This window comes from Bombina bombina, chromosome 1 (genome assembly GCF_027579735.1).
Source record: "Bombina bombina isolate aBomBom1 chromosome 1, aBomBom1.pri, whole genome shotgun sequence".
Taxonomy (NCBI): Eukaryota; Metazoa; Chordata; class Amphibia; order Anura; family Bombinatoridae; genus Bombina; species Bombina bombina.
This window is the reverse complement of record NC_069499.1, coordinates 209,070,538-209,093,082: the sequence shown is the minus strand read 5'-3', so window position 1 is coordinate 209,093,082 and position 22,545 is coordinate 209,070,538. Positions and strand designations below refer to the sequence as shown.

Genomic DNA, 22,545 nt, shown 5'->3' with positions numbered 1-22,545 from the left:
CTTGGCTGAGCTCACGCCGGGGGTAGTCCTCCTTCTTATTTTCATACCCAGAGCAAAGCTTATGTTTCCTGTTTGCATGAAAAGTTTTCACACTAACAAGTTCTGTCAAGTGTCAACTCATGGAAGAGAGAGGCAGACGGGGCAGCAATACATGTAGCACATATTGCTGTAACGTTAGTGTGACTAGTTTCTGAAGTTTCTGTGCTCATTTTATTATAACCAAAAGTAGGTATTGTATACACTTAAGCAGAACAAAAATGCTTGTGTGTGTCTGACTATGTGTGTGTGACAGTGTTTTGGTAACTTTGACTATTGGGCCAATTTAACCATGTACTGGCGGACATTATCCACTGCAGCGGATCATGTCTGCCCCACGTCGATAAATGCAGACAGCATACGGGGCCAACTCACCCTGTTTCCGTGCAAGCCTTCAGGCTAACCGGAAATAGGAGTTAAGAAGCAGCGGTCTTAAGACCGCTGCTCCTTAACTGGATCCGCTGCCTCTGATTGGCATACAGCAATCAACCCGATCAAATACGATCAGGTTGATTGACACCCCCTACTAGCGGCCGATTGGCTGCAAATCTGCAGGGGGCGGCATTCCACAAGCAGTTCACTCAATGTCTGGCAATTCAGCAATGTCTGGCGGGCATGATACACTACAGCATATCATGACTTTGATAATTCGGCCTTCAGGCTCATTGGAAACAGGAGATAAGAAGCAGTGGTCACAAGAACTCTGAGGCTGCGGACATCAATCCGTCCGATCTCATCGATCGGGTTGATTGACACCCCCTGCTAGCAGCTGATTAGCTGCAAATCTGCAGGGGGCGGCATTGCACAAGCAGTTCACCTGAAAAATGCTTTCATACTGGAATGAAAGGAAGTCATAAGGAAGAAGAAAGTAGTAAGTCATGAACAGAAAGTAAAAGGATGGCCAGGAAAAACAGGAAATAGCAGGAAACATTATCTTTAAATATAATAAATAATATTTATACAATTTAATATCTAGACATGTTTGACTTAATAAATCCAGCTCTAAATAATAATAATCAATATTTTGGTATTTTCATTAGATTGTGCATACAATTTAAGTAGTGCACTCATTTTCTAACGCACGTTTAACACAAAGCAACATCATCACCTTATTCAGCAAATGTATCTTATTCAGCAATTCAGCATAACATAAATAGTCATTTTTCATAATTTAAGAATGTATGGTTACTGTCCGTAGTACGTTTGAGTAAGTGTCCAGTAAAATTACATATGCATTTTCAATTGTTGGAAAGCAGAGTTCAAAGGGGCTATTTTTTGCTAACGCTTTAGATTCTAGTTTTAGAGACAAAGAGGTCCATTTAACAAACCCCGGGTGGACACGGGTGGACATCTCCGCCCCTGTCCACCCAACTTTGGGGCTAGCAGGCACCAATACACTGCCAGCATTTATCATTGCACAATGGTTTATAGTTGGCATAGCAGGTTAGGAAACAGCGGCCTGATGACCACTGGTTTTTAACAATCAACTGTGGGCTCGCTCATGCGAGCCTGAAGCTGAAGGAGCTCCAAAGCTACATTCCCAGCTTCTTAAATGGAGCCCTAAATATTAAACATCTGTTGCACTCAACATCTCCTCCCTATTAAGAGCTAGATTACGAGTAGCACATTTACAGTTACACGCAAGTGAAAAGGGATTTTTTTTGCGTATGTTTGTGCGCATCAGGTTTTCTGCTTGTATTACAAATTTAAAGTGAATGCAAACATGTGAGCGTAATAGTGATTTACGCTAAAATGCTTACCCCTTCCTCAGAGCTCTGGTTAACTGTTTTGCAAAACAAAAAAGTGTCACAAAACACATAAAAAATACAATACAAAATACAGTTACACTCATCTAATAAAAAATAAAGGGTTAAAAGATATGAGAACGCAGGTGTTAGATAAAAAGGCAGGCAAATGGTTTTAACATAGAGATACATACATACACATGTCTAAATATGTACAGTATATGTATATGTACATATATATATATATATATATATATACTGTAAATATATGTTTATATGTGTGTACATATGTATTTATATGTGTATATATGTATTTAAAGACATATATATACATATAAACACATAAATACATATGTACACATATATAGACATGTAAGTGCATTGGAGCCGTTTGTAGTAGTAGATGCAAATACGTAAAAAGTACTGCCAAGGCATCTATCAGTTCTGCCTGGGGATTACTGGATTGCAACCTGTATCTGGGTAGCTTGCAATTGAGTCTGAATGCCTTGAGATCTATCTCTGGCGTCCCCCATCTGCTGCAGATCTCTGCAAACATTTTGGGATGGAGGGACCATTCCCCTGGATGAAATGTCTGTATGCTCAGAAAATCCACTTCCCAGTTGTCCACACCCATAATGTGGATCGCTGAGAGCGAACAATTGTGAGTCTCTGCCCATTCCAGAATCTGAGATACTTCCCTCATGGCTAGGGAGCTTCTTGTCCCTCCTGATGGTTTATGTAAGCCACTGAGGTAATATTTTCTGACTGGAATCTGATGAATCGGGATGACACCAGAAGGGGCCAAGCCCTCAGAGCATTGAATATCACTCGAAGTTGTAAAATATTTATAGGTAGACTCAACTCTTCTCGATTCCATCTGCCCTGTGCCCTTCTGGCACTCCATACAGCTCCCCATCCTGATAGACTTGCATCCGTGGTCACAACCTCCCAGGATAGTCTCAAAAATGATGTCCCCTGAGACAACTGCCCCAGTCGGGTCCACCAAGATAGGGACTCCCTCACCGGTCTGTTTAGAGATATCTGTTGGGATAGATCTAAACGATTGCCATTCCATTGTCTCAACATGCACAGCTGAAGAGGTCTGAGATGGAACCTGGCGAATGGAATGACATCTATGCTGGATACCATGAGCCCAATCACCTCCATACACCTGGCCACAGATGTCCTGGAGGATGTCTGAAGAGCTAGACAGTTGGCTGCAAGCTTGCAACGTCTCCGATCCATCAAGAATATCTTCATGGCTGAAGAATCTATTATCATACCCAGAAATTCCACCCTGTTGCTGGGGACCAATGAACTCTTTCCTTCGTTTATTTTTCACCCGTGGGACCGAAGGAGAAGAGCTATTGAGTGATCATCCGCAAGACTGTGGGACAGAGCCTGGACCAGGATATCATCCAGATAAGACGCCACTGCAATTCCTCTGGCTCTCGCTACTGCGAGTAGAGCTCCCAGAACCTTTGTGAAGACTCTTGGGGTCGTCCCCAGACCAAACATAAGGGCCACAAACTGGAATTGTTGGTCAAGGAAAGCAAACCTTAGAAACCTGAAGTGATCCTTCTGGATTGGAAGATGAAGGTAAGCGTCCTTCAGGTCTATAGTTGTCATAAATTGCCCTTCTTCAAACAGGGGCAAAATCAACCTGATCATCTCCATCTTGAACGATGGGGCTGACAAAAACTTGTTTAGGGTCTTTAGGTCCAGCATTGGATGAAACGTGCCCTCCTTCTTTGGGACCATGAAAAGGTTTGAATAGTACCCCAGACCTCTTTCTGCCAGAGGAACTGGGATGATTACCCCGAAAGATGAGAGATCCTTCACACACCCCAGGAAGGCGTCTCTCTTTTCTGGTCTTTGAAGATATGTTTGACAGGAGGAATCTGCCTCTGGGTGGATAAGATTTGAAACCTATCCTGTAACCCTGGGAAATTACCTCCGTGGACGGACTGGGGGCTGCCCCTCGGCGGGCTTCTTGTTCTGCTTGGACTTGTTCCAAGAACCAGCTGGCTTCCAAGATCCCTTGGATTGTTCAGACTTTGCGGCAGGCTGCTGGCGCTGAGACTTATCCGCACGAAAAGGACAAAATGTAGACCCCTTAGGTTTAGCCTTCTTATCCTAAGGCAAGAAGACACCCTTGACCCCGTGACCGTAGATATGATCAAATCCAGGCCCGGGCCAAACAAAACCTTCCCCTTGAATGGAAGGGAAAGCAATTGAGACTTAGAAGTCATGTCAGCAGACCACAACTTTAGCCACAGAGCCCTGCGGGCTAAAACAGAAAAACCTGGGGGGCGGAGTTTGCCTACATCTAAGATGGACGTGTCTCCCTAGAGCTCTGCACTCCAGTCCGGAGAGAAACACCATCACCCGCTCAAATCACCTTAATGAGGGAAACAAAAGCGACAGCCGTCACCATGAATTCGTGGAGCATCGAACAATACCACTTATGTGCCCCATACCTCTGATTACTAAGCCATACCTGAAGCGCAAAGGTCCGGTGGTAGCCGCCATTTCTCCTCTCGATGCCGGAGCTGCGCCACAGAACCAGCGCAACCTCACCCCAGCTCAGCTAAGCCGACGAAGTGCAGCACCGGACAAAGCTTCAGAGCTCCACCACACTCGGGGCGTGAGTATATGCTAGATGGCGGCTCCACACCCAGCCGATCCACAACGTCTTAGCCAATATCAGGGGGATCAACCACACACTTAACCACAGGCCGCAAAGCCTTTATAACGGCCCTCCTAACACGGGTTTCTAGGCTGCTAAACTGAACCGCCAAGCTTCAGACGCTTCAGACGATTTTATAAGGGAATCTGCACATCAATAAATCCCCTAATAAACACAGACAACAAACTTGTGAACTTTCAATAAAGGGGACTAGAAGCCTGAAAGATAATAATTTTCCACGTGGCAACTTCTACCCATGCCTATATTATCTATCGGGGTTTAGTCTTGCACACTACCCCCTCCAGCAACTAAAAATTTTTATTAGTCCCACTCCACTAATAGTACAGAACAAACTCTGTGGGGATTTATATTTAGACTGTCAGTTTTTGAAAGTTTTATATATTTTTCTCTTTGTATTTGGCTCTGTCTGCTTTTTTCAACATGTGGGTTCATGTTTAACTCCTGCCTGCCATCTTGTGGTCAAAAGTAAAGCTACACACAGAAGATTCATTTCTCTTTGCACCTTTTCATTTCTAACACAAGCTTGCCACCTAGTGGTCCAACGGTGTCAATACAGATAAAGAACCTCAGACATCTCAGCAAAGTTTCCATTTCTAATACAAGTCTGACACCTAGTGGATATAGTTCTTATTTCACTGAACTGTTCTCAAAACACAATTTAAACCCAAAAGAATTAAGAAACCACAACTTATCTATAAAAAGCACTTTTATATCTTCCCAAATTTAACCTCTTACAGAACAATCCACTCAAGAAAACCATCATGACATCAAAGAGATTGAATAAATCAGAGAAGATAGGAGGAGGAAAAAATTCTCAAGTGACCTCTTTTTTCAAGCAAACGCAGAATGACAACCCAGCCGAACTCACCTCTGAGTCTAGGGCATTTGAGGGGGTCGCTTCATCAGAGCCTAACATTACAGAGGACAACACTCCTCTAACTAGAGCAGATCTTCATCTACTAGTATCAAAACAAGATATCACTAACAGCTTCGATAAACTGTGGGCCAAGATGGATGCCATGCACACTTCTATGAATGAGAGCCTCAATGAAATCAAGAAGGATATGACTGACCTAGGAGCAAGGGTCGACTTCTTAGAGGAAAACAACGACAACATTATAGAGGATGTAGAGATGGCAGTCCAGCAGACATCCCAACAACAACAGGTCGTTACAGAACTATTAGACAAGTTGGAGGATATGGAGAATAGGAGCCGACGCTGTAACATTCGCCTTAAGGGCATCCCAGAATCAGTAACATCTGCAGACCTCCCCTCATACCTCCACCAACTATTCTGTGCAATCACAAGAATGGACACATCCACAGAAATTGAAATTGAAAGAGCCCACAGAGCACTCAAACCCAAGCCCAAAATGGATCTCCCACCCAGAGATGTCATTGTGGCCTTCCTAAGATTCCCTGAAAAAGACAAGATCCTCAGAGAGGCAGCAAAACAACCTACTTTTAAATTCAGAGGTAATGTGGTGCACTTCTTCCAGGATCTCAGCAACAGAACTTTACAAAGAAGGGGAGCCCTGAGACCCCTAACAACCCTTCTACGGAAAAATCAAATCCAATATAGATGGGGGTACCCCTTTGCACTCCACATATCAAAGGACAATAAACTGCTGACAATAAAAGACGCAGAGGGGATCCCAGATATATGTGAAGCTCTAGATCTGGAGCTGCCTGCCACTCAAGACCCTAAGTCATTCACGGACATTTCAAAACCACAGAGGATACCCATGAAGTCACAGAGATCTCAGTGGACAAGAAATCCTACAAAGAAACCTAAAAACAGCTGATGAGCTGTTTAGAAACCTTCATGCACTAACTCTCTTACAGTCTCCCCGAGACTCTCTGGTTAGAGGGACATAATGTCTGACTTTCTAGGCATCCCATTTACAACCAGTAGCTACCTCACATCAACAAGGACACGGTGCCAGGAACTTGATGTGTTCGTGGTTGGATAGTTGTTTAGTATAGCCAATAGAGTTTAAATGTTATGGTTACACAAGGTTCAAGGAACTGCAACAGGGTGGCCAAGACCAATATCTACAAAATTACTACTAAGTTCTTTAGAACACCTCTTCCAATAAGTATTATTTTAAGCAACGAAAGGGTAGATAGGTGATGTCTCCTCGGACTCTAGGTCCCCTTAGAAACTAATTTTTCAATGTTTAGTCAAGTTATAGTTTTTTTGTTATTTATTCCAGGTTTAATAATATGGGCTGAGAATGTAATATACAATATGATTAACCTGATGTATCTTTTCTTCTTCTTCTTCTTTCCTATGTACCTTTCCCTCTCTTCCTCTTCTCTCCTCCCCTCAATCCCACTCCTACAAAGACCACAGATAATCCGCATCCGTAGAAGCAGAGCTGCTGCTCACCTGGGAACCCTGGACTCACTAACTCCAGATTGGTCACACACTTGGGGTCAGGTAACCAAAAACACACCAATACATACTAAATCTAAGACACTACCCAAATACACAGATGGCTAGTACCAACATCACGTTAGTCTCACATAATGTGAGAGGCCTTAATTCAGACACTAAAAGGAGGAAGGCTATGTCACAATACAAACACCTAGGGGCTAACGTTATATTCCTACAAGAAACTCACTTTATGACTTCCCAAATACCAAAATATTGGGAGAGACAATTCCCTTTACACTATCACTCGACGGTTAACCAGAAAAAAAGAGGGGTGTCTATACTCCTCCATTCCTCCCTAAATTTTCAACTTACTGACTCCATCATAGACAAAGAAGGGAGATTCCTCATTATTAAGGGTACCATAAATGAAACAGAAATAATCTTTTGTAATGTCTACGCCCCAAACGAACACCAAGAACAGTTTTTCACTAACCTATCCTACCTTCTGACTAGCTGGAATACAACCAGAATCCTCCTGGCAGGCGATTTTAATGTACCTCTATATACGCAAACACAAGCTTCAAACACTCCACCCACGGCTGCCCAGCTTAGAATGAATAAAAAGATACTATCAATCCTTAACACGATGACAGGACACAACTTACTGGACACATGGCAGGCAATGTACGGCATTACAGCTGACCACACATATTACTCCTCAGCACATCGTAAATATTTCCGCTTAGATTACATCTTCGCTAGCCAGATTCTAATAGCAAACATTGCATCTTCCTCCATTCAGCCATGTGTATGGTCTGATCACTCAATAGTCTCACTAAAATTGTCAGGAATTCTTCCACACAACAATACTAAAAGTTGGTCATTTGACCCTTTATCTTTAAAATACCCAAATCACAAAGAGACAGTCCTTAGACACATGGAGGAATACTGGACAATAAACACAAATACAGTAGATAACCCCATACAGGTGTGGGCGGCCCACAAAGCGGTCATGAGGGGACTGTTGATCCAAATGAAGTCACAGGCTAAACGAAAATCGAAAACTATTTTTGACTCACTCCAACGTGACATAGCTAATCTAGAGAAACGTCACAAACTCTCAGGCTCATCTAATCTTTATAAAACACTAGTAGAAAAACGACAAGCACTCGACAAGTTGCTTTCCGACCAATCATCCAGGGCAGGGTTGAGGCTTCAATCTAAATATTTCCTCTACGCAAATAAGCCAGACAAATTCATGGCCTATAAAATCAGAAACAGAACCAGAGACATGTCAATCCCATCTTTATATAACACTCAAGGGGTTCTTACATCAAACCCCAAAGATATAGTGGCCTCATTTGCAGCCTACTATAGTTCCCTGTATGATGGTCGGAAGGTAACCAAATCAGATTCCACACGGAACTCCCTAGACACCTTCCTAGAGGAAGCGAATCTACCCAAGATAAGTGAACAAGACTTAGACTCCTTGAATGCTGACATAACAGACAGAGAGGTCATAGGGGTTCTCAAAGATTTAAAACCAGGCAAGGCAGCAGGCCCTGACGGGTTCCCAGGAGACTATTACAAACAGTTCAAACCTACCCTCACCAAACATATTGTTCAATTCTGTAATTCTATCCTAAAAGGTCAAGAAATCCCTTCTGAATTGTTAAACGCTAAAATTATAGTACTCCCGAAACCAGGCAAAGATAAGTTGAGATGTCAAAATTATAGACCAATATCCCTCATAAATCAAGACCTCAAAATTTTCACTAAAATCTTGGCCAACAGACTCAAACCCATACTCCCCAAACTGATCCACCCGGATCAGGTAGGCTTCATTCAAAACAGAGAGGCGCCAGACGTCAGAAGAATGGTATCCCTGATTGACTATATACAAGAAACAAAAACGCCTTCTCTGCTCCTATCCCTGGACGCAGAGAAGGCGTTTGACAGGGTCGATTGGACCTATATGCAGGCAGTGCTGACTAAAGCAGGCATTTCGGGAGAATTTATGAGCGCTATACAAAAAATATATTCAACCCCCTCAGCAAACGTAAGAGCCATGGGTCACCAGTCCGATAGCTTTCCTGTTCTTAACGGAACCCGTCAGGGATGCCCTCTGTCTCCATTGCTATTCGCTATATGCATAGAACCCCTGGCCCAACAGATTAGACAATCCCCTGACATAACGGGTATCAAAATCAAGCAGAAGGAGTATAAGCTTACGCTCTTTGCAGATGATGTCCTCCTCTCCCTGACGAGACCAATGATAACACTACCGAACCTCTACCATACCCTTAATTCCTTTTCCTCTATATCAGGATATAAAATCAACCTAGAAAAATGTGTAGCATTACCTATACACCTCCCAGATTGCACCAAAAAGCTCATAGAGGCTAATTTTGAGTTCAAATGGGCCAAACACTCTCTCAGATATTTGGGGATCAATCTGACTACAAGTTCCAAAACACTATATAAGGCTAATTTCCCCCCTATATATAGATCCATAAAACAAGACTTAAATAAATGGAGTAAATTACGTTTCTCATGGTATGGTAGACTTTCGGCAATCAAAATGATGATATTACCAAGGATCCTTTACTTATTCCGTACCCTACCAATTAGAATACCAGCCCCAGACATAGAGGATCTCCAAAGACACATAACTAGCTTCATTAGAGGAAACAAAAAAGCTAGGATACCCTCGTCAGTCCTCTCTAGAAACAGACAGTTAGGGGGGGTGGGAGCACCTAATCTAAAGCATTACTATCAGGCAGCCAGACTCGCACAGACAGCTCTCCTAAATGACCTTGAAGAGGACATTATATGGACGCAATTAGAAACAGACATCGTGGGACTTATCCCACGTGACATGATCCTCTGGGACCCTAAACGATGCTTTAGTAGGAAACAACAAGACCACCCAATAATAGACTTCACGATCAAACAATGGTCTAGGCTAACCACTTCCTTGAATCTACTCCCCACACACTCCGTCAAAGCCACACTCACAAGCCAAGTTAGACAAGAATTGGTCACTGCCATCAAAAAATGGGAAAATAGGGGCCTTTACAGGATAGCCGACATTATAGAGGGAGGCAAATTGCTGAGTTACACACAAATACAAGAAAAACTTCAACCAATTAAATTAGAATGGTTCCTATACCTACAACTATCTTCCATAATTCATCCCCTACTACCTCTTATAACTAAGAACGTGCCCTCCATACTAGAAAACATCTGCAGCACCTCATCCAGACCCAAGCACACTATCTCTAAGCTTTATCAAACGATTCAGCTAGCATCAAACAATTCCAAAACTTCTTTACAAATTAAATGGGAAAAGGATACTAATAAAGAATATGAGATACAGGAGTGGTATACTACTCTTTCCAGTGCAGGGAGAGGATTACTGAGCGCAGATATGTGGGAAAACTGCATTAAAACCAACTTCCGATGGTATTTAACACCATTGATAACCTCACACTCTGCTAAAAATAAATCTAGACTTTGTTACAGAGGCTGCGGGGAGTTGGGAGACTATAGACACATGTGGTGGGACTGCACTTATTCACACAGGATATGGAACCGTCTATCCAGATTCTTAAGTTCACTCCTAGACAGCCCAATTAGACTGACCATGGAGCAAGCTTTGCTCCATGTCAGACTTAAAGAATTTAACAAACACATAAATCTGTTTATCAGAATCACTTGTACAGCCACAAGGATCTGCATAGCCCGCCACTGGAGAGAGGGCGCTCCTTCATGGGAAGAAATCCAACTTAAAATTAAATATTATTACAATATGTCAGAGCAGGCAGCTTTTCTCCTTAACACCCAAGAAACTTTCCAGAAAGTATGGTATTACTGGTTATTAAATAACGTGTCCTAATATACTAACCCATTATGATAGGACTCCCCACACAGATAGACTTACTCTCCAGATAAACAGGGTCCCTGGGTGAGATAGCCACAACAAAGGGCACTAAGAGACACAATAACCCCACTAACAATTAAGATCTTTTTTATCTACACAAATTGGAGCGGAATGGTCAGGAGATATCCTCTTACCCATACCCCACCTTTCTCTTTCCCCCGTCTCACCCTACTTTTCCTCTACTCTCTAACACTCTTTTTCACTATCTTTGGTAATAGGTTATAGATAGGGGCCTTTAGTGTCCAAAAGAACACAATATAATCCTTCTTTTTGTTCAAATATGAGATCTCTTGCTATAGGACTATTGGTCCACAATGTATGCCACTACTTAAATGTCTCATGTTAGAGCGGTCCTACTGGTGTAGATGTAGTAATCGAACGATTCATTGTTATGTATATTGCATTATTTCAATTACTATGTAACTTAAGAAAACCAAGATTTTTGCTTTCTTGATCTGTTTTTTTTCTTTTTCATATACATTTCTTTTTTCCTGTTATTTTACCTTTCATTACAAAATTAATAAAGAATACTTTATCATAAAACAGAAAAACCTGATGTCTTAGCATTCAGGTGAATAATCTGCATGTTAGCATCACAAATGAATGAATGCGCCACTCTTAAGGCCTTGATCCATTTTAGAATTTGATCAAGAGGGGTCTCCACCTCGACCATTGCTGATAGTGCGTCACACCAGTAGGTAGCCGCACCAGCCACCGTGGCGACCGCCGCCGCCGGTTGAAAAGCGAACCCCGTGAGTTGGAACATCTTCCGTAACATGGACTCCATCTTTTTATCCATGGGTTCCTTGAAAGAGGAGCTATCCTTTAGCGGAATAGTCGTTCTCTTCGCGAGCATGGAGATTTAGGCCGACCTTAGGGACGGTTCCCCACAGTTCAAGTTGCGCTTCTGGAACAGGGAAAAACATTTTTAAAGAAGAACAGGGGGAAAAGGACAAACCAAGTTTCTTCCATTCATTCTTAATGTTAGCCATCTTGATTGGAACCGGGCCTGGGGCACTACCCTGTCCTTATATACCCTATCTAGTTTAGGGATTGAAGGTTCCTCCGGTAGTTTCGGTTCCGGAACCTCCAACGTAGCAAGCACCTCTTTTAGCAGAAAGCGCAAATGCTCCATCTTAAATTTAAAATCAGGCTCCTCCACGAGCGGAGGCCTAGAAGTAGCCAATTCTGACCCAGAAGCGACATCCTCCAATAAGTCGGAATTGTCCTCCTCAACGGATAATCTGTCTCAGACATCCAGCAGAGTCGAAGACCCCTGAGATGGATAGCCATGCCATAACCTCCGCTTCCGCTTAGTAGGGTGAGGCTTCACATTAATGGCCATAGAAACCTCAGTATGTAACTGATCGGCGAAGTCTGGAGGTCAAAGGGCCCCTCCCGCAGGAGAATTAGTAGTGCACTGGAGAACTGCTTGTGCAATCTGAGATTATTGCAGAAAACGCACTTTGCGGGCAGAGAACCCTAAGAGGTGGACGGGTCAGTTGTACTAAATACTTTATTTTTTTTGGAAATAGCAATATTGTCAAAGCATGTGGAACAGAGTTGCATAGGCGGTTCAACTGGAACCTCCTCACAATATACACAGTTAATGAGTTTAGATAAAGAAGGAGTATCCTCTAACATATCAGAGTTCTCCATAGCTTGCGCCTTTATTACGAACTTGATCAAAAATAAATAGCACCTTTATATCACAATGGCCGGGGCACTCACCACCTCCTATGACCTGGACTACAAGAAACAGCTTTCGTCTCCTCTGAACACAGGTCTAGAAAGAGGAAGTTGTAGAGGCCACACCCGGTCACATGGAGTGCCATGCAGGACCGCCCCTGCACTCGAGAGAAGTATGCGCCATAAAAGCCTGCCTCAATCTCTCACTAATGTTCCACACTGACAGAGCCTGTAGCAAAAACAATAAACAATATTATGCATAATAATATCCCCCTGTTCAACAGCCCCCTTCCGAGGGTATTAACTTAGATTCTATAAAGATAAAAGGAGCCACACTGTGACCCTGTCTTCATGCGTAATTAAATATATATATATAAATGAAACAATCTTACCAGAATCAACGCCGTGGATCAGGAACACGGCCCTTCAAGTGTGACAGAGTAGTAGCATCACTCTTGACATGGACTTGAGAGAAGAAAAGCAGGCAGTGAAACTCGTCAACGCTGATTGCTAATGGAGCTGTTAAACTGAGTCGGGATGGTTTTGCAGAAAGACTCTCCCTGCATCTCCGGACTCTAACATTCACCCATGCTCTCACTGAGAGGCTGACAGGACTACTTAAAACTCCAGTCCCATTTCGAAGAGTACTACCCTCCATAAGAGACTACTCTGAATCTTCCGACACTTCTCTGCCAACCTCCTGTGAGGAAAGGCAAAGAATGACTGGGGGATGAGGGGAGTGGGGGAGGTATTTAAGCCTTTGGCTGGGGTGTCTTTGCCTCCTCCTGGTGTTCAAGTTCTATATTCCAACAAGTAATGAATGAAGCAGTGTACTCTCTCCCATTAAGATGGAAATAACTGAAATCTATCACTTCTTGGAACCATCAATGAGTTTCTTACACCTCTCTACTGGAATTTTGTACCACTCTTCATTCATTGATGCTCTTTCTCTTCTCCATGCTCAGTGTAGCACACAGAGGCCCCTATTTAACAATGGTCTTGCGGACCTGATCTGACAGTGCGGATCAGGTCCGCAAGACCTTGCTGAATGCGGACAGCAATACGCTCTCCATATTCAGCATTGCACCAGCAGCTCACAAGAGCTGCTGGTGCAATGCCGCCCCCTGCAGACTCGCGGCCAATCGACCGCCAGCAGGAAGGTGTCAATCAACCCAATCGTACTCGATCGGGTTGAATTGTTGAGATTCCTGTCCGCCTGCTCAGAGCAAGCGGACAGTGTTATGGAGCAGCGGTCTTTGTGACCGCTGCTTCATAGCTGCTGTTTCTGGTGACTCTGAAGACTCGCCAGAAACACTGGCCATCAAGCTCCTTTCGGAGCTTGATAGATAGGCCCCAGAGACACACAACAGAAAGGTTGAGTCAATTTTTCACCATTTTAACTGGTGTGATTTCTATATTGCCAGCACCTGTTTATTGATGCAGGTGAGTTTAATTACAAATTACAGGAGCATCACAAACTTGGAATGCAATTATTTCTTAAAATTTTGAGAAGGTGCCAATAATTTTGTCCAGTCCATTTTTGGATTTTTGCATTGAATGTGTCAGATTTGTCTTTTTCCTCCACTTTTTTGTGTCATACCAATACAAACAAAAGAAATAAACATGAGAATGCCTAAACATTTTTAATTGCAAAAATTTTCTGGGCAAAGTTGTGCACTATCAGACAGAAATACAGGGGTATACAGTATATATAGGTATAGATATATATTTTACCAAAATACCATCAGATATATTTAAAAATATGTACTTACGAATAAATAGAAAATATTCTATATGTGAAGAACATTGGAATGTGAAATATTAATATTTTCATGTCGGGTTAGTGCACTTGAGAATATGTAATCTGGGTTGTGCTTGATTAGGGTGTTTTTTCCCACTTTTTTTGCTCCATTGAGCATGCGAGCGAAAACTGTTTACTTTCAACTTGTAATACGAGTGCTACCCGACGTGCCCAAAAAGCTTATTTCTAGCTCAGTTAGCACTCATGTGGGAGCGTTAAATACCGCTCACTTGTATTCTGGCCCTAAATGGGAGGATATAGTGAGTAGAAAAATAGATTAGGTTTTGAAATATATTGGTGCAAGCAAGCTTAATTAAGGATAACAACATTTATATATCAGAATTGTTTTGTTATCATGCTCTGAATCAGATTTTTATGTAGCTTAATAATTTATCTAATAAAGATGTTGCAAATTGAGAATTCAAATATTGTCTCAATCACTATTTTTTACTGGAAAAAAAACAGAATTAAAATGTAATTTAAAAAAAAAGACATTGGGGGGGGAGCTAATCGCTGAACGGAGCGGTCACATCAAAGGAGAGCACAGTGAAAAACCTTGTACCTAGATGGGTTTTCAAAACAGAAAGTAGCCTGAAACAGGACCCCAACTAAGTCACTTAGCGCAAGACATCCTTGAGCAGGACGGGCGAACATACTCACCTCGGGGTTGACAGTTTTGTAACAGGATTGCCACGATCGCGGCCTAGCACAGACAGCGTGCGCACCATCGCACCCGAGTGGGGAATAGGAACAAAGAGCTTTGGATTAGTGGCGAGCACTGGAGAATCTGACTTAAGAAATGGAGATTAAAGAAATACAACTAGCTGAACTAAAAGATACCCATCTTGCAAAGGACTTCCCCGCTACGCAATCAGGACTGTTGAGACCTCCAGCTATGCACAAGTGAGCAGGCCTTCGGCACCCCCCCTTGTACTGGGGGTTTTCAGCACACTACTCATTTGAGCAATCTACAAGACTAAATCTCTAATTACTCATTTAAACATGGAGGAGGAAATTCATATGATGTTAATTACTCTACTAGCTGACTTTGAACACCGAATACATAGACGCTTTGATCAGCTTATAATTCTGGCGGGAACCCAGTACAAAGAGGGAGATGAAGATGAGATCAACATGAGTGAAGAAATGGATTTAAATAACCAACACATTGACAATTGACAAACACAAACACATTTGAATATATTGAGCCCTATTACTGAGGTAAATGCACTGCAAAACTGGGTTTAGAGGTCTGACAAGGCAGTCATGGAGAAGGCAAGTGATACCCAGGCTAACTAGGAGCTTGATGACGGGGATCCCACAGTCTACCTGACCCCCTCTGCAGAGGTTAGAAGATCAAAAAAGACTTTGCCTATAGTCAAATCCCAGACAGATGTGGCCGGGTGGCGGCTGGGGCATAAACACCGATCATAACGTACAGAATATTTTGACACAGAGGGCAGAGAGTCTCTATAATCTTTATCCTGGTAAGAAAGAGTGGCCTCATAAGTTCTACATGCTACTGAGTTGCGTGCTCCTTGCACATTTTTCTCCCAGAGTATCGTGTCTGTGTAGACATGGTATAGGTTAATAACCTGATGTACAGTTATGAATCACAGAGACCTTATCATTTAATTTTGCTTTTTTATTATATTTGTGGACTTCTATTGATGATCACACCTTTTTTCTCACCACTGCTATTAAGAAATACCAACCAACTATAACTGGTAGTCTCAGAGTTAGCTGCCTCCTACCTCTTTACACAGTAGAATGACTTTTGCAGCCTATGTGGGGATTAGATTATATATGTAAATGAAGAACAGTTATATTTAACTGATATATTCAATGTTGCTGTGCTCCTTCAGGCTTACAGATATCCCATCTCTCCTGATCTGTGAGAAACAGGACTCTACATATACATTGCTACATGGTTTGACATCAACTTGAATTCTGTATTATATTGTTTAAGTTAATATATATCTTTGCTGTTGAGATCATATTATACTTGTGAGTGTTATACCTACTGGAGCGTTACTACAGATAGAGCCTAGCTTATAAGATCGCTATCCTTTCCCCTCTTGTAACTCTTAAATTCAACTTAAGTGTTATTAATTTGTTTCCCCTATACAATCAGACGCATTAGGTTGTCCTAAATATTATATGCAGATATTTAACCTCAGCCATGAATAATCTGTCATTATTGGCCTAATGTTAATGTTGACCGTAGTCAGATATACTGTGCAAAAGAAAGTATGATTTTACACTTCAGTATTACGTAGTTGTATAACATTTTACTGTGTAGTTTAAGTCACAAGCCAAGTTTATAGGCTAATAGGGTATTATGGCTGCATTTTGTCATATTGGACTAAATGCATAATGTACCTTTTTTATTTTCTTCTGGCTAGCTACTAGGTGTCTTAAGGTGCTCCACATAGTACAATAAAATAGCATGAGCAACTTCTACTGGGTCCATAAATAAACTTTTGTTTGCTATTAAGAGATCCCTCCACTACCACATAAGACTTGATGAAAATTATTATTAAGGTGATATAGCATTCTATGTTATATATATCACACAAGGAGCTTATTTTCTGTGGCTCCCTATAACCTCCTACTGCAGCCTAAACACTTTGAGAGCATTTTTATATTGCCTTGTTTTAGCTCTTTTTATTTTTCAATATCAATGTCTTGCTGAAAATGTATAAGGTCTTTTGGCTTCCTATGTTATATATATATATTTTAAGGGGAACTAGCTTTTTATATTATAGTTCCCTATAACCTCTTCAGGATGCCTAAATACTTATAGAGCTTCTTTATATTGCTTTACAGTATTTTAAGCAGTGCTTACCCGTTGAACAAAATATTTTGTATTTAACACAAGTTTGTATTCTACTATTATGGTTATGATTATACTTTCAATATCACTAAGTGTCATTGGACCCAACAGGCCCATCAAAGGGCCCATAAGTGGCCAGCTAATTAGTCATTTATGTAAACTGTTAAATTTAAAAATTTGAGGTTTCCATTTATGTTTTGTCAATTATTCTGTTTCTGTTTTCTTTTTACTTATTTCATTGTAATGTGCTGTATGAAAGTTAATTATTTAATGTCAATAGACATTTATCCTATGTTTTCTTATGTGCAAAACCTCAATAAAAAATGATTTTAAAAAAAAATAGACATTGGGCTCCATTAATGAAGCTGTGAAAGCAGAATTGAGGCCCTAGTGTTTCAGGGATATTAAACAGTATGATATTGTAATAAAAAAATGTTCAATTATGTATAGTTAAATAACTTTGTAATATATTTTAATTATTCATTTTGTTTAACTTTTTCTTTAAAGGGACACTGAACCCACATTTTTTCTTTCATGATTCAGATAGAGCATGCAATTTTAAGCAACTTTCTAATTTACTCCTATTATCAAATTTTCTTCATTCTCTTGGTATGTTTATTTGAAAAGCAAGAATGTAAGTTTAGATGCCGGCCCATTTTTGGTGAACAACCTTGGTTGTCCTTGCTGATTGGACAGCCCCAATAAACAAGTGCTGTCCAGGGTTCTGAATGAAAAAATTGCTGGCTACTTAGCTTAGATGCCTTCTTTTCAAGTAAAGATAGCAAGGGAACAAAGAAAATTTGATAATAGAAGTAAATTAGAAAGTTGCTTAAAATTGTATGCTCTATCTGAATCATGAAAGAAAAAAATTTGGGTTCAGTATCCCTTTAACTGGTTGACCCAAAACAACATATATACATCATGCTGTACATTGTCCATCTAACCGCATAACGTATATATACATTGAAGCTTCAGGAAGCTACAGAAGCCTCGGCTGTAAAGTGATGGGCACCATTACCACATGAGGGCAGATACTAGATTGTTACACACAGTGACACTGTGTGTCACCGGTTGTAATGATCAACTTCTTGTTCCGGCTGGAGGCGTAGGAGGGAATGTGGGAGGTAGGTGGGTGGCACAGAGGTGGTGGTGCGAGAAAGTAGGAGGGAGGGGCCCTATGCTACAGAACAAACAATTTTAAGGTGGAGGAAGGGAAGGATGGGACGCTACACTATGGCAAAAAGGGAACTGGAAAGTGGGACACCGTAATTAATGATTGCAGGGGGGGGGGGGGGCGATAGGGGGCACCACTACACTTCAGAATTTTTTTTTTATGGCTGCCAGTACCTAAGACGACTAACACTTGTAGGGATAAAGAGCTGTTTTGGTGGATCCAAGAAGTGGGATCACTACACTGCATTGAAAAAATAATAATATAGAAAATAGTCCTAAACTGGATACTAGCAGACCTTCTGCCAGTACTTAAGATGGTGGTGACCAGTGGGGGGGAGGGAAAAGAGCTGTTTGGGAGGGATCAGGAAGAGAACAGGGAGTGAGAGGTGTCAGGTTGGATTGTAATCTTAACTCTGCATCAAAAATTAACCATACAAGCTAAATGATTAACCTCTTCAGTTCACTGCCAGGAATTTCAAGTAAGGTGTGCAGCTGCCAATAGTGGCATTCTTATTGCCAAAAAGCATTGGCAAATCTATGCATGTCTGCTATTTCTAAATAAAGGTGATCCCAGAGAAGGTTTTTTAATAATTTGTCATATGACTGCAGTAGTTGTGTGTAAATAATTTTAGTAAGAATCCCAAAGTTTGCAAAAAGGTTAACTTTTTTTTTTATGATAGTATCTGGTGGCCAAATAGTGGCATCAAACATACCAAAATTGGTCTAGATTAATATCCTGGGTTGTCTAATTTAAAAATATATATAGTTTTCATAGGTAAATCAAAAAAATCAAAAGCTCTATTTCTGTTTGAACAGAGTGGTAGCAAAAATGCTAAAACTGCTTAGGTACTTTGGGCAAGTTTTTCTCTGAAATTCCCGGTAGTGAAGGAGTTAATTTAACTCTGATTTTTTTTTAATTCCACAGAGTTTTTATAAAGTAATGGATGCTGCCATATTTAAACTTAAAGGGACAGTTTACTCAAAAAATGTCTCCCCTTTAATTTGTTCCCAATTATCCACATTACCTGCTGGCGTGTATTAAAGTATTTCCATTACCCTTATTTTGACATTTGAAATAGTTTATTTAGCATGTGGTATTCCCACCCATCCTGAAAGTTTTTGGCCTCAAGGCCAAGCTGTGTTAGCACAGCCGGTAGAAGAAATTACACTCCCAGTGGGTTATAGAAGATATAAGGTAATAAAATGTTAATTTTCCATTGTTCTCTCCAAGTATTGGTGATTGGGTTATGGACAGATATAAGATGAAGCAGCAAGTATATCAACACAATGTGATAAAGTAATGAGATCTGATTATACCTACAAGCTCAACCCATTTTATTAGGTGTGTGGCTTCAAAACACAAAATCAGCTAATTAATTTACACAAATAAGCCTTAAAAAAAAGCAAATCTCATATATTTTATACTCTGCAGCTGGTAAAAAGTTATTGGAAACACATTAATGGAAAAACTATTTTATAGTATACTGTCCCTTTAAGTTTTAAGTTTATTTTACTGCCCTACTGCAAACAATTAGGAACAGATATAAAACAAGCAAAAAAAAAGGTAACTCCACACAGCCTTGTTTACACAAACTCTACAATAAACTAAACTTTTACACTTACATAATTAATATTTAAATAATTAGTAGAAAAAACATATTATGCTAAGGCTAAAATTTGCATGGAATACATCATTATGTCTAGCATGTATTTACTGGGAGAATGACTAAAGTTCTTTTTTGGGAATGAAGTGAATTTGTGTAGGCTATACACAGAAAAAAACTAGGTATATGTAAAATTTGTTATTCGGATATACATTTGTAGAAAGAATTCCAAATATGGCCGTGGGTAGCAGCATTCATCTATTTTTGGTGCTGGATATATATTTGAGTATTAGTGGATTTGCACAAATCCATGTCTGTTGCATTTTAACAATAATACATCTTGTGCGGAAAATAATTGGGAGGTTTCAGTAACTGATCCTTAATGTAGTAGGTTAGGTTTTAATATTGAAAAAGGCCTACTTGCATTTCCATTTAATCCTCTTATTTTTCAAACATTCTACAAACTTTGGTGCAGATTTTAATCCAAATGAAAAAGCTTAGCTACATATTTTCTTCAAAATTCATGTTAAATTCTAAGGAAATTATAATTTTTTATTGTCTAAAAATAAATATTGGTATTGAAATCTATTCTTACCTGTAAACAAGGGAATCATCATATGTACCATTGTATTGTATTTGAAACATACGTATTCCAGGTATGTTTCTCTGAAAGTTAAATTTAATAAGGACAGTGGATGAGGTTGCTTCTGCCACTACTACTTTTTTATCTTGGTTAATTTTTGTATCTTCATTGCTGCTGCTAGCATTAGAGCCAGATTTAGTGGAAGTAGAAATATCCGAAGATCCAGGAACTTGTACGTGGCTATCATTTGTACTGTTAACTAAGTGAGGGAGTTTCATTATGTGAAGCATGGCAGTTTTTGTTGTTTCTCCTGCAGGATTAGAGGCAATGCATGCAAAAGAACCAGTGTCCTTTACAGTTGTAATAAGAATGTCTAATGTTCCATTGTCGTAGACGAGAATCCGGGTTCCATTAGAAATTAATTTTCCTTCTGGAGATATCCAATGGATTGCAGGCTCAGGATCTCCAAGGGCTTTACATCTTAATGTTGCTCTTTGTCCCTCTAGTACTCTCAGTTCTTGTGTATATCTTGTAATAAGTGGTGACTCACACAAAAACTCTTCTTCAGTGATTGACCAGAAATAACGACCAGATAAAAGTGGTGGTGAAGCACATGTTTCTAAATCATCTTCCCTTAAAAGTCGCCTTAGCCATAATAATTCACAATTACAATGCAATGGGTTCCCACCAAAGCTCAATGCAAATGTGGAAGGGTTTATAATTCCTGAGGTCGCTAACACCTGAGCTCTCTGAAACAGTGGATCAGGTGGTAACTTTTGAAGCTTATTTGATGTCACATCTAATCTGTTTAATTTGTGAAGATGTGAAAAAGTCCCTTTTGGGATATATTCAATCATATTGTGATCCAGACTTAACGTGTGCAAACTAACCATCTTTTCCACAGCATCCCATGGTATAGTTTCAAGATTATTATAAGACAAATCAAGTTCTTCTAGAGCCAAAACATCATCAAAAGCTGTAGATGAAATTAATGTCAGCTGGTTATTATTGAGAATCAGATGGTGAAGGTTTAAAAGCCCACTAAGCATATCATTCATTACTCTAGTCAATCGATTGCTATTTAAATGCAATGCTCTCAAATTGCGTAAATCAGCAAATGCATGAGGTGTAATGTAACTTATTGTATTCCTTGACAACGTTAGGTCAACTAGACTGGTCATATTGGCAAAATCTTTCCTTTTAATACTTGTTACAAAATTATCAGCCAAACGTAGTTCTACAGTTCTGCGATTTATATTTGGTGGGACAAATAGTAGCCCTTTCTTGTCACAAAGGGTTGCAAGGTTTGGAGATAAATTCTGACAGGCACAGCGCTTTGGACAGATCTCAGCTCTCACTGCCATGCCAATGAACAGCAGATAACAGAACAGTTTGTCCATTGTAGATCAGGTTGAAAAGCCTAAAACAAAATAAAGAAAAATTAATTAATCTTTTTTTTTATTTAAGCATACACATTATTTTTATTATTATTATTATTATTATTATTATTATTATTATTATTAGTAAACATTGTCAAAACACTCTTTTAAATAAATTCTGCCAAGAAACACAAATGTTTCATTTTCAAAAAGACAGAATATCATTAGGCCAATCCTTCTTATTCTCGACCATAATTTTTTCAGTTTTGTTTTTCAAAACCTTAAAAAAAAAATACACATGAATTTCTATTTTTGGATTGATAAATGAATTCTCCTTTAGAAAGAAATTCAAATAATTGAGTGGGTGGGTAATACATACTTAAGGGCTAGATAATGAGTGGAGCACAAATGAGTGCTCCTACTCGCATGTTTACTTTGCTAGATGGTGGCTCTTTGCTCGCGTTGGGTTGCGCTCATAGTATGAATTAAAGGTAAAAAGTTAGCGCGCAAGCAAAAACCTGGTGTGCACAATAAGTGGTACTTAAATTACTGCAAATGCGTTAACGTATTCACCCAAAGACTTCAATGGTGGGCGAAAACTGAAACAACTTTTATTTTGTGGTTCAGACAGAGCATACAATGTTTTAAAAGTTTCCAGTTTACTTG

General features: G+C 40.2%; 1 protein-coding gene across 1 annotated transcript in view; it reads right to left on the bottom strand.

The window, feature by feature from the left end:
• LRFN5 (leucine rich repeat and fibronectin type III domain containing 5) overlaps positions 1 to 21,904 on the bottom strand; it is an 81,729-nt gene extending 59,825 nt beyond the window's left edge. The window contains exon 1 of the mRNA XM_053689727.1: positions 20,513 to 21,904. Within this exon, the coding sequence (XP_053545702.1) occupies positions 20,513 to 21,900 (1,388 nt within the window). The 5' untranslated portion in view covers positions 21,901 to 21,904. The remainder of the gene's footprint in view (positions 1 to 20,512) is intronic.
• Between the last annotated feature and the right edge of the window lie 641 nt (positions 21,905 to 22,545).